The 16,576-nt window shown below is 39.7% G+C and overlaps 1 protein-coding gene across 1 annotated transcript in view; it reads left to right on the top strand.

Annotated features, from left to right (window-relative positions):
* The window catches only part of LOC142849640 (phospholipid-transporting ATPase ABCA3-like), a 100,349-nt gene that overhangs the window by 544 nt on the left and 83,229 nt on the right, over positions 1 to 16,576 (top strand). The window contains exons 2-6 of the mRNA XM_075972070.1: positions 5,151 to 5,392; positions 5,704 to 5,953; positions 9,377 to 9,504; positions 11,452 to 11,611; positions 15,557 to 15,816. Of these exons, the coding sequence (XP_075828185.1) occupies positions 5,333 to 5,392; positions 5,704 to 5,953; positions 9,377 to 9,504; positions 11,452 to 11,611; positions 15,557 to 15,816 (858 nt within the window). The 5' untranslated portion in view covers positions 5,151 to 5,332. The remainder of the gene's footprint in view (positions 1 to 5,150; positions 5,393 to 5,703; positions 5,954 to 9,376; positions 9,505 to 11,451; positions 11,612 to 15,556; positions 15,817 to 16,576) is intronic.

Raw genomic sequence — 16,576 nt, forward strand, 5'->3', positions numbered from 1 at the left:
TCAAAACCCTTTTAACCTCCTGACTCTTAGTTTGGTTGGTTTGTTTATGACCCTCCCTTTCCCTCCTCTCCCCGCAATTATTATTATTATCCACGGTTTTGTTGGTCCTTAGACTTGCCTGGTCTTGTATGCACTATGTAGCCGAAGCTGTCCTCAAGTTCACACAGTCCCCTTGCCTCAGTCTACCTAGTTCTGTGACTAAGAGCATGCTCCATCCCACCTAGCGTAACTCACTCCATTTTGACATGGGCATTTTTCAGTTTAGCGGCTCGAGGAAGGATTTGGGATCCAGGATCAGTTTTAATCTTGACCTGATTTGACACAAGTCACTTGACTTCTGTATCTCATCTATAGTTGGAAATAATTATCAATCTCATGGTTCCGTTTATTTAAAATATTGCTGTAGCACAACATAAGCTTAACCATGTTTTTGAGTCCCCTTTACCACACTTATAAATTCTTTACTAATTCTAGGACATTTCTCACTCTCAAATTTTCTTACTCCCAAAATAAATCATGCATTTATTAAGCAGCCACTCTCAACTGCCTCCTCCTCGCTGCCCCTGGCAACTGCTGTTCTTTTTTGTCTGAATTAGTGGAGTCTGGAATTTCACACGAATGGAATCATATATGTTCTGCTTAGCATACTGTTTTCAAGGTTCCTGCCTGTTGTAACAGGTACTGTACATCATTCCTCACCCTCTATGGGCAATCGAGACTCCATCATTGTATGTGTTTGTTCATCAGTTAAATGGACTTTGGGGTTATGAAGGTACCATGAACATTTATATATATGTCCCATTTTGCATTTATTTATTTAGTGTGTGTGTGTGTGTGTGTGTGTGTGTGTGTGTGTGTGTGCGTGCGTGCTCTCGCATGTGTGGAGGTCAGAGGACAACGTATGGGAGTAAGTGCTCTCCTTCCAGCATGTTGGTTCCAGGGCTCACACTCAGATCATCAACCTTGACAGCAAGCACCCTCACCTGCTAAGCCATCTCACTGGTCCTGTACAATTTTTGGTGGGAGGGAGGACAGGGTATGGACATACTTATGTTTTCTAGGAGTGAGATTGGAGAGTCCTATGGAAATTGGGCATTTGGTCTTTGAGAAGCAAGCTGCCAATCTGTTTCCCACTCTGGGCTGCCCCATTCACCACCAGTGGGGAAAGGTTCCAGTTTTCTACCTTCTGGGCACGAATTTTCTATTTTGTTTTTGATGTAGAATGTCTAGCGTGTGGTAGATTAAGCAACAGCCCACTGAGCTTATATTTTTTGTTTTTCTTTGAGTAATGACGTGAAATCTTTTAATGCAGTCATTGGCTAACTGTAGGGTTTCTTTGTAGAATGTCTGTTTAGGACTTGCCCACTGTTTAGTTGGGTTGCCTTCGGCTGTAAGGGTTACTGTCTATGTTCAGGTTGTGATTTGGCAATGCTCCCTTCCACTCTTTGTCCCAGAGTGCATTGTTGTTAAGTGATGGTTTGAGATTCTGTTTGTTCTAAGCATTTGTTTTTGCTACCACATTGCATCCCTAATCATTTTGCATATGGCACGAGGTTTAAACCCCGTTCCACTCCTTTGCACATTTGTTGAAAATTGTGTTCTTCTCCTCGTAAGTGAGCAAGCGTGGTGACCATCAACCATGGTGCGTGGAGCGTTGCCCTACTCTGTGCCTCTGCTTTTCTCAGTTTCCTTCTGATGACCGACGTTCTGCAGAAATGTTGATATCACCAAGTGCTGGGCTTCCAACTTGATTCCTTGTTCAGTATCCTTTAGAATTCCATATGAATTTTAGGACCAGCCTATTCAAGGTGTTGAGTTTCTCTTCTTTTCTTTTTTTATTGAGTTATACATTTTTCTCTGCTTCCCTCCCTTTCTGTCTCCTCCCCTTCAACCTTCTCCCCATGGTCCCCATGCTCCCAATTTACTCAAGAGATCTACTTCCCATGTAGATTAGATCTATGTATGTCTCTCTTAGGGTCTTCATTATTGTCTAGGTTCTCTGGGATTGTGAATTATAGACTGGTTTTCTTTGCTTTATGTCTAAAAGCCACTTATGAGTGAGTACATGTGATATTTGTCTTTCTGGGTCTGGGTTACCTCACTCAATATGATGTTTTATAGATCTATCCATTTGCTTGCAAATCTCAAGATGTCATTATTTTTTTCTGCTGTGTAGTACTCCATTGTGTAAATGTGCCACATTTTCCTTGTCCATTCTTCAGTCAAGGGGCATGTAGGTTGTTTCCAGGTTCTGTCTATGACAAACAAAGCTGCTATGAACATAGTTGAGCACATGTCCGTGTGGCACGATTGAGCATCCTTTGGATATATACCCAAAAGTGGTATTGCTGGGTCTTGAGGTAGGTGTTTCCTAATTTTCTGAGAAATCACCATACTGTTATCCAAAGCAGCTATACCAGTTTGCACTACCCCCATCAATGGTTCCCTTTATCCATATCCTCTCCAACATAAGCTGTCATCTGTGTTTTTGATCTTGGCCATTCTTACTGGTGTAATATGGAATCTCAGAGTTTTTTTGATTTGCATTCCTCTGATGGCTACGGATGCTGAGCATTTGTCAGGGCTTGGGAGGTGTTTCTATTGCAACAATGGACCTTTCAGTCTCTGAAGACAGGACGGTCCTTTGTTTCTTAACTTTCTTCTCTTTCCTTCCCTTCTTTCCTTTTTAAAAAAGGAATGTTTTATAATTTTTGTTTACAGGTCTTATACTTCCTTAGCTTAATTTATTAAGTATTTTGCTTTCTGATGCTCTTGAAAATGGAATTGGTTTTTAAAGATTGTTCATTGCTAGTGCATTGAAGTACGATTAATAAAAACTCAGAGACAGATATTGGGGTTTAACCTGAAGACCAGAAAAGCAAAACAGCCCACCACTGGCTCCTACCTCAGTCTGAAAATGGCCATCCTGCCTCCAGAAATTTCAGAATGAGACTGAGATTGAGAGCTGTCTCCTCCTGTTTTATAACCCTCTCTAGTTCTGGGACTAAGGGCATGCTTCACTACCACCTGGTTTCTATGGCAAGCTAGCGTGGCTACTGGGATTAAAGGTGTGTGTCATTGCTGCCTGGTCTGTCAGGCTGGTCAGCGTGGTTGTTTACTTTTCTGATTTTCAGGCAAGCTTTATTTATTAAAATACAAATGATCTGCCACTATGGGTACAGAAACAAGTATTTTTGTATGTTGATCTTCAACTTGGTTAAGCTTATTAGCTTGTTCTAATACTTTCTTTTGTGGGATCATTGGGGGTTTTCTATATGGAATACTGAAGAAAGAAAGGTTTATTGTTTTCTTTTTGACTTTGATTTCTTTTCCTTCTTCTCTGTGCCTCATTCTTCTTTGTTCTTTTTTATCTTCTTTCTTCCCCTGTTCTTCTTTAACTTATTTTTTTTGTCTTGCCCAGTTGCCCTAGTTAGCATTTCCATGCTTATGTTGAGTAGGAGGTGTGGTGCAGATAGCCTTGTCTTATTTCTAGTCTGAGAAGGTTCTTATTCAGTTTTTCACTATTGATTATGATGCATCTGTCATGTGGAGGAACTACATTGCTGTTCCCTCATTTGTCAAATGTTCTTACCTATTGCCTTTTCTGCTTCAATTGTGATGATCACCGATGAGAGTGGAAGAGAAGCGATGTATTCAGTGGCGGACTAAAGCCAGGAGAACTAACTCCCAAAGACTTCAGTTCTGAGGCTAGTTTGCACTTATTTTATACTCTAAAAACCACAAGCTGGGATAAGCAGGAAAGCAAGCAGGACTTTACAGAATTATATTCATGCACAGCATTTAACCTTTTATTTTTCAAAGGTATATGTTGCAGTTGCAGGGTGTAAGTGTCTGTGGTCAAGGGCAACATTTACTAGGGGGCTGGAAGTTTTCAACTGCTTTGGCCCCTATTCTGTCTAGGTGACAAAGTGAAGTGATGTCTGGTGATAAGTGATACTTTCATTAAACAAGCCAATTAATCAATAAATCAGTGTCTTATAATTGTTTTTATCTACCTTATTCCACTTCACCATGGTCATAAATTGTATTATATGGATGGACCTGAATTCCCGAGATAAATCCAACTGTCACTTGATAAAAAAAAATCTTAAATATTTTTCTGGCTTCAGTTAGGTAGTACTGTTAATGGTTTTGCATTTATACTCTTAAGTGATACTGGTCTATAGGTTGCTTGTGATGTTTTTCTCTGGTTTTGGATACAAGTAATGGAATGAGTTAGAGGGTGTTTGATCTTCCATTGTTTGGTGGAGTTGGAGGTGGCATGTGTGTTTATATCTGTGTTTATATGTATTTCTCCTGGTTCCTGGCTCAGAGATCTCCAAGCCCCTTGAACCCCTGATGACAGGAGTATCTTTTGTCATTCTTAACTAGTTGCTTCTGACTTTCCCATGAGTTTATCCTTACACGGTGACTACTGACATCAGGCTCTAGACTAACTAGACTAACTAGAGCCTCAGGAATAAATTGTGAGGAACAGAGAATTGGGACTGCTGCCTCTAAGAGAGAAGGAGGCTGGAGATGGATTGAATCCCAAGGACTATGGACTTACTCTATCATGATTGCATAGTAAACCTGGATCAAATCCTCAAGAACTAAGAGAGCCTCTGGTGAGCAGGTTGTGGTGCAGGGAGGCACTGGGAAGGGGATGGAAGCCCCGAGCCCCCATCTCCTTGCCCTGTGTGCCCTGTGTGCTTTTTCATGTGCTGTCCAACTGTGGCATACCATGGCTGTAAGGTGCAAGTTCCTCAGTCTGCAAACTGCTCTAGTGAACGGAAAGCCAGAAGAAGGGCTGGAGAGTCCCTGACCGTTGAAGGTTCTCAGGCAGAGTCCTGTTGTGCAATTGCATCTGGAGTGGGGCATTCTTGCGGGCCCGAGTCTTAACCTAGTGGGATAGCCTATGCTAATGCTGCATACTTAGTGCCAGAGTTGGACTTAATTGTAGGCTACTCAATTGGAAATTTTGTTGTTGCTTGGAAAATCAAATAAGAATCAGCATAAATTCTTTCCCACTCCAGATACTACCTGATCCTGGCCTTTTCTGTGCTGCAAAGTTGTTTACATTGTTCATTTGATGTATTATAAAAGGTTTTCCACTTGCTCTTAAAATTTGTCTATTATTGTGTTTCCAGGAAACACCCCTTCCAAGGTTGCCTTTCGTCTGTTTGATTTTGTGGTTGTCTTCCTATCGATCAGTGGAGCTGTGGAAGAAGGAAGGAATAATTTCTCGATGACATTTAATGTGTTGGCAGGTGACCCTGATTGCGTTGCATCTTTGTTTCATAAGCTCTGAGCTCTCACACTTTCTCATGAAATGGACTCATTGCGCATGAAGCAATTTTCAGCCCTCCTGTGGAAAAATTTCCTTTTGAAGGTAAGTGGAGGTATCTGTGGAGCCAGAGAGGAGCTGACATCTCCTCTGCCACATTTGATTGTAGTTCATGTCCTTGCTTTTGTTCCAAGGCTGACCAGCACTGCTTAGTCTGAAGAACCCCCTGAGAATCAGTAGGATAGATGACTTTTGAAATGCACGAGGAAGAGTCGGGGAAGCCGTTCTCACTGTAGAGTGAAGCAGAATAGTTTAGGTCTGTGTTGTGTGCCCTTACCTGCACACAGGAGCACACATATGCACGTGTTCATGTATGCACTAACACAGTCCTTCTGTTTTCTTTGTTGTTTTTGCAGAGGCGGAATGTGGTTGGCTTAGTGGTGGAAATCACCTTGATATTTCTGTTGTTTGTGTGGACTTTGACTATGCGCAGAATTTCAAAGAAGACATTTGTTCAGCCTGTGACTTATAATCCTATCCCCCTGACATTACCCAAGTTCCTTAATACAAAATTTGAATATGAATTGGCTTATGTGCCTTCTGGAAGTGATGCAGCAAGAAATATTACAGAGATGGTGAAAGAAGATTTAAATTTCAACTTTACAGGTTAGAAATTAAAACACTTGAAGCACTTCTCTGAAATGTTTTAGTATGACTCAGTAGCCTTCATAAGTCATGCATTAATATCCCGAAGAGTTTGTTCAAATGTCTTCATGGCATAATCACATTGAAATGTAATATTTAAAATCAGATGACCCAATTAATTTCTAGTTCTAGAATTATAACTATTCTTTGTTTATGATTATGCTATGAAAAAGCTTTTGTGTATGTATACGTGTGTGCATGTGTGTGTGCCTGTGTGTAAGACAGGTGTGGAAGTCAGAGGACGTTTTGCAGACAATGGTTCTCTCCTTTAATTGATGCTGTCACCCAGCTTGGCACCAGGTGCCTCTGCCCAGTGAGTCATCAGCCCTGTGACTATACATTCTGACCTAAAAGTATGTGATTTTGTATTAAGTATTAATATACAGCAGACACATTTTATAGTGCACAGATTTCATTCACATCACTAATTTATAAAAATAGTATTTAAGAACAATATATATCTGAAAGGAAATATAGTGTAGAATTATAGCAGATAAGTCTTTTTGTTGTTGTTGTTGTTTGTTGTTTTCGAGATTTTGGGGGGGGTTCGCTGTAGCTTTGAAGCCTGTCCTCTTGTAGACCAGGCTGGCCTCAAACTAACAGCGATCTGCCTGCCTCTGCCTCCCGAGTGCTGGGATTAAAGGTGTGCACCACCACCACCCGGCTAAAGAGACAACTCTTTACCAAATATATTTCTGCATATTAAATTTTGCTTGTCTGACACTGCTAGGAGCTTGGCGTCTGTGCCTCCAGTCCTGTCATGTGGCTTATGTCACTGTGGATTTATTTTGGTATATACTTTTAAAGCTATGCTATATACAGAGTAGTGATAGCAAGGCAGTGGACTAGAGTTCCTCTATTTATATTAAGTACAGCAATAATTTTGCAACCATCTGTGGATAAAAGTGCTATGCAGTTAGGGGATCGTGAGTCCAGGACCTGGAAGAGCCACCTTGAGGGGACAGTGCCCAGGGGACAGACTTACCTACTGTGTTTCTGCCTTCAGAGCTAGAAATTTCCCATATCTTCATAGACTTGGTTATGTCCTCATCTGATAGTTTTGCTATTAGGACTGCCCACTGGGGATTTGGGGTGAAGGGGGCCCACTGTGTCTCCAGTAATAGACTTCCTGACCTCAACTCTGGTCACAGACCAAAAATGTCTCTGAGACTCAGTTCTAAGCAGTGATTAGCAGTGCCAGGACCCAGTCACCCCCTACCCCCAGCTCCCCACCCACACGGCGTGGGGATGGTTTGACTGTAGACTAAAATAGTCCAGGGACTTTGTGTGGCTCATCCCAGCTGTCCACTGAGGGTAGTCTCAGTCTCATATACAGAACCAGGAAGGTATTTGTCTGAGTCCCTGAGACACACTTGTCTCATAGTTACACCAGACCCTGCAGCTGACTGATGTAAGGTTCACGTAGTTGACCTTTGCCGTAGATTAGATCAACCCTGTTGGTATACAAGGGGAAAGGTACCAGTGGGGTTGGCTGACCTCAGTCTTTGCTATGGAATCTGAAGCAGCCCTGCAAGTTGGCTTCAGAGCCCTCATCCATGGACCAGGAAAGTATGGAGCTTTCCCAAAGAGCTGGATGAATGAAGCCTGGGTCTGTCTGAATGCCTAGCACATTTCCTCCCTGCACAGGGTTTTGAGCTTCTTTGTGGAAATTGATGAACCAATCCTGAAATTCATACAAAAATATGACTCACCGTTAGCAAAAATAATATCGAGAAGTTTTGGACACATGCACACATAATGCGCACACACGTGCATGTGCACACACACTTTTGGTACAAAAGTAGATATATAGATCAGTGTTTATAGAATTGAGCTTCTAGAGATAAACAGATACTGACATAGTAAATTGATGTTTTGAAATTATTTCAAAACTAAACCATGGAGAAAGAGTAGTCTTGACCTATTTAGAAACAGAATATTCCACATACAATAGAATATTGTTGACTTGTTTACTTGAATTTTATGGAAAAATAATTAAAATTGGGCCAAAAATCTAAGTATGAGAGCCAAAACTAAAAAGGTCTTTTAGGTATAACCAAAACAAATGAACAAACAAACAAAAACCATGAAATGCAATAAAATAAAATTGAAATATTTTCCAAAGGAAGCTATCAAGAAAATGAAAGACAGCTAAAGGTTGAGATAAAATATTTGTGAACTATCTATATGATAGTGGGCTTGTAACCGAATTATAAAGCATTATTAATAACCTAGTCATGTAAAGACAAATGTCCGATTCATAAAACAGCAGAAGGTCTGAGTAGACCCTTTGCTGAAGACTGAAGATGGTATCCAAATGACAGAGGAGTACATGGGAAGATGTACGGTGTGCTCACCATCAGGGAAATGTAAGGGAAGACACAACGAGATGTCACTCGTAACTGGAACAGAAAGATTGATTAGTGTATGGAGCAACTAGGACAAACAAAAATACAGTGAATATTTTAAGTTGATGAATAAAGTATTGATATCATTTTACAAAACTCTAGCTATTTGGATGAGTATGTGGTGGGGTCCTCTTGGCCTTGATTTGTTTTCCTCTGGTTGATGTTTTGTTGTTGCTGTTTCGGAAGGTCCTTCTCAGGACTCTGTTGTGCTAAGCCAACATCCCACAGCTGAGCCACAACCCTAACCTATGCTGACTGAACTCAGCCTCCATGTGACTATTAGCTATTTGGGTACTTATTTCCTACAGCAAGCCTGTTGACATATTTTGTTCATTTCCTGTTGAGCTGACTTATTCTCTTCCTTGCTTACAACTGTTTCAGATGTAGTTGTTTGTTAGACATATTGTGTATCTATTTTGGATTCAGTCTGTGACTTGTCTGTCCACTAAATGTTATCTTGAAAAATAGTGATTTTTTAAAAAAATGTCATTAAGCCCAATTTATTCATTTTTTTAATTTGTTGCTCTGTCAATGCAACTTTTAGTCAGTGGTTTCCATTCTGTGTGTGTGTGTGTGTGTGTGTGTGTGTTTGTGTGATGGGGGGATAGAGGCCTTGCATTGCGTGCTAGGCAAGTGCTCTACCACTAAATTACAGGCACAGTCCTTTTCTAAAGAACTATTTAAAAACTTATATTTTCTTTAAAATCATGAATACAGTCTTTCCATTATCTTATGGAAGAAGCGCTTTTGTGTGTGTGTGTGTCTTTATGCACTTACGTCTGACATATTAGTAATTTATTTTTTTCATTTGTTTTCCATACTCCAGGCATATATTAGGTACTGGTCTGACTGTCATTGGTTAAGTGGTGTGTTTGGAATTTTCACAGTTGTGACAGGGCTGTGTTTTCTGGTGCCAAGAAGAACAAGCATTAGACCTTTCACATTATGTGGGCAACTTGGACTTTTCTTTTCACAGTTCGAGGCTTTCCTTCAGAAAAATCTTTTGAGAAATACATTAAGTATGAAAACAGGTCTGCAAATGTGCTGGCTGCCATTGTGTTTGATCACGTGTTCAAAACCAATGATGAACGATTACCACTTCAGGTGAGAAAGTTTTATTTAAAGACCTTACAGTTATGTTTTTAGCTTTGAGAGTTTTTAAATGTATGTGTGTGAATGTGTATGTGTCTCTTTGTGTGTCTATATGCATGTGTATGTCTCTGTGTGTACATGCTTGTGTGTATATGCATGTGTGTCTCTGTGTGTACATGCTTGTGTGTGTATATGCATGTGTGTGTCTCTCTGTGTGTACATGCTTGTGTGTGTATATGCATGTGTGTCTCTGTGTGTACATGCTTGTGTGTGTATATGCATGTGTGTCTCTGTGTACATGCTTGTGTGTATATGCATGTGTGTATTTCTGTGTGTACATGCTTGTGTGTATAGGCATGTGTGTATTTCTGTGTGTACATGCTTGTGTGTGTATATGCATGTGTGTGTCTCTCTGTGTGTACATGCTTGTGTGTTGTTGAAGGCTAGTGTGTTTACTTATTGATTTTCTGACTGAGTGATCAGTCCGTTGTTGAAAATGGAGTTACTGAAGTTCTCAGTCACAATTGCAATATAATCTGTGACTTCTCTTTAGTGTACTCATGTGCATATGGATCCATGGAACCTCTGATATTGCCTGGATAAATATTTACAGTTATTTTATTCTCTTGACACATCAATACATTTATAGTTGTCCAATGTCTATCTCTTTTTACATTTTGTTTTTTTAGTCAGGGCCTCACTGTATGCATGAGATTGGCCTTGAACTTCTGATCCTCCTGCCTCAGTTCTCAAGTACGGGGGCTACAGGTATGCATCAGTATGCACACTGTATGTTCTTTCCACATCTTTTGATTTAGGTATATCTGAATCTAAGCATGCTCTTTTCTGGTATACATTTGTCTACAGTGTCTTTTTCTCTTCCCTGCACTTTTGTTTCTGTGTGTTCTTAAAAGTGACTCTTCGAGGCAATATAATTTGTCTTTTATCTATCCATGTACTCTGTTTCCTTTCTCCCATCTTGATGGTGGCATTCTAGGAGATTTGTGTGAGTGTGTGTGTTGTGTGTATGTGTGTGTATGTGAGAGAGAGAGGAGAGATGGGGGAGAGAGAGAGCAGTATGTAACTTTATAAATATGTGCTTATGTGTGTCTATGTACATGCATGTGTGCATACATATGGAGGTGAGGGCTGACGTTGGTGTCTTCCTCAGTTGCTTCTATACCCCAGTTTTTGAGGCAGGGTCTCTCACTGAACCCAGAATTTGCTATTCAGCTAGACTGTCTGGCTTACAAGCCTTAGGGATTTTCTTGTCTCAATATCCTCAGTGCTGTGCCCACAGGCTCATGCTACCACACCTAGCTTTTTATAAAGATTGTGGAGATATGAACTCAGTTAATCATGCTTGTGAAACAAGTACTTTACTGACTGAACCAGCCCCTCTAGTAGATTTTGAAAAATATTTTTATATTTATTTAATCCCTTTTATGTGTATGAATGTTTTGCCTGCATGCATATATGTACACAGCATGTATATCTGTTACCCCAAAGGTTAGAAGAAGGCAGTAGGCCCCCTAAAATTAGAGTTATGGATGGTTGTGAGCTGCCACATGGGTACTGAGAACTGAACCCGGGTCCTCTACAAGATCAACAAGTGTTCTTAACCTCTGAGCCATTTTCTCAGGCTCTCTAAGGTTTTTTTTTTTTTCCTCACTCAGCAGGCAGAATAAAGGTGGGATTAGAAAGGAACAGTCACGGTGCTGACTCTTGCACTCTTGTTGCATATGGAGATGATAGAGAGAATCTGTGGAATTTATTTTGCACTTCAGCTGTGGTTATCGCTTTGCAGTGTATTAGTTGTTCCATGCCACAATGATTCTGTTGGTTTTCTGTCCCCAAAACAAACATATTTAATTAAAAAACAAAATTTACCTATCACTGCTAATCTTTGGTTTTCAAGACTCACTGGTTTAACATGTTTGTCTTTGACTCTCATTCTAGGTAAAATATAATTTGCGCTTTGGTCGTCTCTATAATCCTTATAATCCCTTTCGTCCATCTATGGACCCGCGAGCAAAGGACTGGAACACATCGACTCTCTTCCCACCCCTGCCTTCTCTAGGACCCCGGAACATACATGAACACGATGGGGGGGACCCTGGTTAGTTAGCAGATCTTTAAATGCACTTTATTTTTACTGTGTATGAGCAGTCATTAGGTGTGGGCTTCCTTTTTTTCCTCTGTATGAACAAGATGACTTATTTATTCATTATAATTTATTGTGGTTTAAATCTTATTTTTATTAACAAACATAAAATTTGATACTATTTTCTTTATTTCTCAAATTAATTTTCTTGTTTCTGTGCATTTATATCATTTTAGTGGATAACTTGTGCCTCTCTTGGCTCAATATATGTGTACATATATAGAATCTCTCTATATAAACATATGTACATATGTATGGGATATATATGTATGTTCCACAAACATATATATCTTATATATTTATGTTGATGAATATCAGCTTTTTATCAGGTCATGATGATAAATTTAAATTTGTGATACAAATTACCTGGAAGGAAGAAAAAAAGTAACACCAGTAAGACCTTTGTGTTAAATATCAGGTCCTGAGAATATTTTTCAATTATTCAATAGGAGATTAAAAACTATGTGTGATTTTACTATTATCAGTAAAATCGAAAGAGTAAAAGTCATCCAAACAAGTACATTGTTCAGAATGTATCAGACTGGGTTGTGGAGATGACTCAGTGGGTAGAGTTCTGGTCCGGATCTCATCGCCTATGGAAAGGCTGGCGTGGGTGTACCCATGTCCCCAGTGCTGGAGATGTGGAGACAAGCAAGCCACTGAGGCTTGCTGGTCAGCAGTAATAGCCAAAGCGAGGCGCTACAGATTGACTGAGAGACCCTGTCTCAAATAAGTGAGGCAGAGAAGGAACCTCTGACTTCTGCGTACTCACGCATGGGTGCACGCACCCGCGCACGCACCCGCGCATGCACCCACGCACACACAGGCACACACACACGCACACACACGTTCTCTTACCCACCTCCCGCACCCCCAAATAATGTGTCAGCTTGACAGGTTGATGTGGCTATTAAAATAATCACAAACTCTGGTATGTATATAGAATTAAAGCTGTAGAAAATATATGTAGATCTCTGTAAAGATTTGAGCAGTTGTCACTTTAGAGTTGAAAGATTATGAAAGATAAAAAGATTATTTTATCAAAAACATTTAAAATATATTTCTAACTATAAGTTTAGAATGAGTCTAATCTCTTAAAATCAATACATTGCATCTTAAAGGTTTTCTTTGAGAAGAACATAATAGGAAATGCCATAATATTGGTGGAATAAAAGTAGTTTCACCAAAAATATAGACATGATCTAATAATGATAGATGGACCATTTATCATCATGGTTATTGGCTTTTTTATGTAGAATCTGACTATGTAGCCTGACGTGAGACTTCACTCTGTGTGCTGTGAATATGTTTTATGACCGTTAGTTTTTAAAGAAGCTGTTTCAGCCAATGGCTTAGTAGAGTAAAGCCAGGTGGGAAATCTCAACAGAGATAGGGAGAGTAGGTGTAGCCAGAGAGATGCCATGTAGCTGCTGAAGGAATAACATATGGTTACCAGCAAGCCACAGCCTAGTGGAAATACACAGATTAATAGAAATGGGTTAATTTAAGATATAAGAGCTAGCTAGGAATTTGCTAGAGTCATTGGCCAAACAGTGTTGTAATTAATATAGTTTCTGTGTTATTTTTCTGGTCTGGGTGACTGGGAAACAAATGAGCAGTCTCTGCCTACAGTAGCCCAGGCTAGCCTTAAGCTCATTATGTAGCATAGGATGTCTTCAACCTTGGGATGATCTTCCTGCCTGACCCTCCCAAGTGTTAGGATTACAGGTGTGTGCCACTATCTCCAGACTGAAAAGGTACTTTTGAAAAGAGTTTCTTTTTTCCATTTTTAAAAATAAAAGCTTTTAAAACAAGAAAGGAAAAAAAACCAGAAAAATGTAAGTTGCAAATGGGCATCTCTAGTAAGTTAATATTTTAAATTGAAATTTGACATTTCTTTTGCTTTTGTAACTTGGCCTGCTTTTCTGTTTGGTTGTTTGTTTTTGCTTAGATTCTTTTATATGTGTTAAACACTTTGGGTCATGTTTTTTAATCTGATAAAGATTAAGAAAAGAGTCATAAGCTCTGTATCATCACCAAAGAGCTGTGACACCAGTTCTTAGGACTTTGCTGCTCATCTGTTTTGTGTCACCATGACTACCTGAGCCTGAGTGATGTTTATCTGGATTGCTGTTCTGGTGACTGGATTGGATTGGTTAAGCAGCATGGCCACAGCATTCCTTCCTGTTTTTGTCTCCTCCCAGCTGCACAGCAACATAGTGGAGAAGCAGAAAGTTTTACATGCTGAAAGGGCGTGCATGCGACCAAGGGGCCAAGGGGCAGTGAGGAGCCAGGCTTACTCACTTTATAATTGAGGCTTACGGGGAATTAATTCACACCCCCAGACTTGTCCACTCCATGAAATCATGAGGCTGTCCCGACGTCAGTCATGACCTGGTCATCCCCATGTGGCTCCCTCTGCATTACCACACTGGGACCCAAGTCTTCAGCAAATGAAGCCCATGAAGCAGCAGACCATATCCAAACAGCAGCTGCCTCAGAAAGGCTGAGAATGGTGGTGGGTGAGAGGAGCAGAGCAGAATTTGCTACAAGAGGTTTTAGTTTTGGTTTGGTTTTTAGTTTCTGGCTGGCCTAGAACTTGTGTAGACCAAACTGCCCTTGAACTCACAGAGATCCACATCACCTCAGTTTCCCAAGTGCTGGGATTAAAGGTGTGTGCCACCATGTGCAATCCATGAACTTTACAGGTGAATGTCAAGTTTGATGTCTACCTTTAATGGTGTTTTAAAGTGCACACTACAGTGTTATTAACTATGACTACATTATTGTCTATGTCTCTACACATAGTCTATGATATATACACTTTTTGGTTACACTATCATTATAATGAGTTTTAAAATCAATGCATATAAAGGCTCCAGCTTTGATCTTTTTTCTGTAGATTGCTTTGGTTATTTGTTGGTCCTTTCAGGTTCCACATAGATGTTTATCTAGTCTCCTTAGACATGACCTTTAAATAGTATTCATTTTCCAAGCCCCCAAATAGTAGACATCTTTTCATTTAGGTGTGTTGCCTTTATCTCCCCAGTGTTTGTAAGCTTTCCTCTCCTTGGATGTTTGTGTTGACTTTACTCCTTTTGATGTATTGTAAATGGGATTTACTTCTTGTTTAGAATTTCCTTCCAATGACATATCTCAGTGTGTAGAATTATTTTAGCCAGTTCCAGGGTACCATAGCAAAATGCCATGATGCTTATAATAGAAGGTTGTTTCTCACAGTTTTGGAAGCTAGGAAGTCCAAGCTCCCAGCGCCCACAGACTAGATCTCTGGTCAGGGCTTGCTGTGTGCTTCTCAAGTGGCAGCTTTTTGCTCCATCCTTGGAGGGAAGACTAGTGGTTGTTGCATCACATAGGAGAGGGAGAAGCAGGGGAAGGATTAGACCACTCCCTCCCTTCCTTTTTCAGAGCAGTCGTTTGGGTGGAATACTTGGAACTCAGGTCTTACCTTTTAAAAATATACCAAGTATTAGATTTCAGCATATGAATTTTGGAAGGACACAGGCATAGGAATAGTTTTGTTTAATATTTTTAAATTATCATGGTTGATAAAGATCTACATAAAGTTATATTATTATTTTCATTCACTATTTTAATTTTGAGGACAGCAGTAAGATTTCATGTGTCTCAAATCACAATTGGTATTTGTAAAATTGCTTTGTTAAGAGTTTTGCATTAGCAGCCGCACAGGTGGCTCAGAGGCTAAGAGCTCTGACTGTTGTTCCCGAGGTCCTGGGTTCGAGAACAGCTCGCCTTTCTATGTAAATAATGGGGAAAAAAGAGTTTTGCATTATCTGAATTGTTACTGTCATCTCCCTGGCCATATGGTAATACCTTGAAATTAACAGTCTTTGTTTTTTTGTTGTTTCTTTGTTTGTTTAGGATACATCAGAGAAGGATTTCTTGTTGTGCAACATTCTTTAGATAAGGCCATCATGGTGTATCATAGTGGTAGAGCGGCTGAAGACATGTTTGCTAACGCCACCATTCATGCGAACCGATTCCCATACCCTGCTTTCACCCAGGACAATTTCTTGTGGTCTTTCATATCCATGTTTCCGTGGACAATTTTATTTACATTTACTCAAATGGCACTTGTCATTGTTGGGACCATTATGATGGAAAAGGAAAAGCGATTAAAGGTAATTTCATTTTATTTGTAGTACTGTGGGGCAGTAGAACAGGTATGTGCAGGGGGTTTTTGTGCACGCTTTTCTCTGCTAATGAATATCCCATGGAAACAGCAAGCAGATATGGGCTGGCTGGAGTGTGCATGATGCCATCAATGAGTTTTCTGTGTTTTTGATTTTTAGAAATAAATTCTTGATTTGTCTAAATGAGAGAGAACATTATATAAAAAAGTCAAATATTAATGCCCCCAAATTATCTATGGAATGAGATGAGCAACAAAGAAATAATCAGACAAGGTCTTGAATTAGATAACTTAAAATATACTTTAACTGCTCATCCTGTGGTCTTCTTTGAGATGGTTTTCAGTATGAAGTAAATCAAGATGGTGTTATCAACAATTGTGGCTATAAAGTCAGAAAGCTGTTAAAGCACTTATCTGTCCACTAATTTGTTTAATGCTTCCTTACTAATTACCTCCTTTGTTCTAAGGACTTGGTGGCTTTGTTTAAAACCCTGGCTTTATCAGTAACATCCTCTGTTTCTCTAGATGTAAACTAAAGACTGTAATAGCTGCTTTTGTAGTTAGTGCGGTAGTTAAATGAGATATTATTTTTAAAGTGTCTAAAACAGTCTATAATCATCCTACAACTGGTAGTTTAGAAAAGAGAAGACAGACTCTTTGCTTACACATTGTTCAAAGTCTTGTAATGATGTAAGTTAGTATGTGAAATGTCAATCATCCAAGTAGGTGTTTACCAGCTGGACATTAGA

Source organism: Microtus pennsylvanicus, chromosome 5 (genome assembly GCF_037038515.1).
Source record: "Microtus pennsylvanicus isolate mMicPen1 chromosome 5, mMicPen1.hap1, whole genome shotgun sequence".
Lineage (NCBI taxonomy): Eukaryota > Metazoa > Chordata > Mammalia > Rodentia > Cricetidae > Microtus > Microtus pennsylvanicus.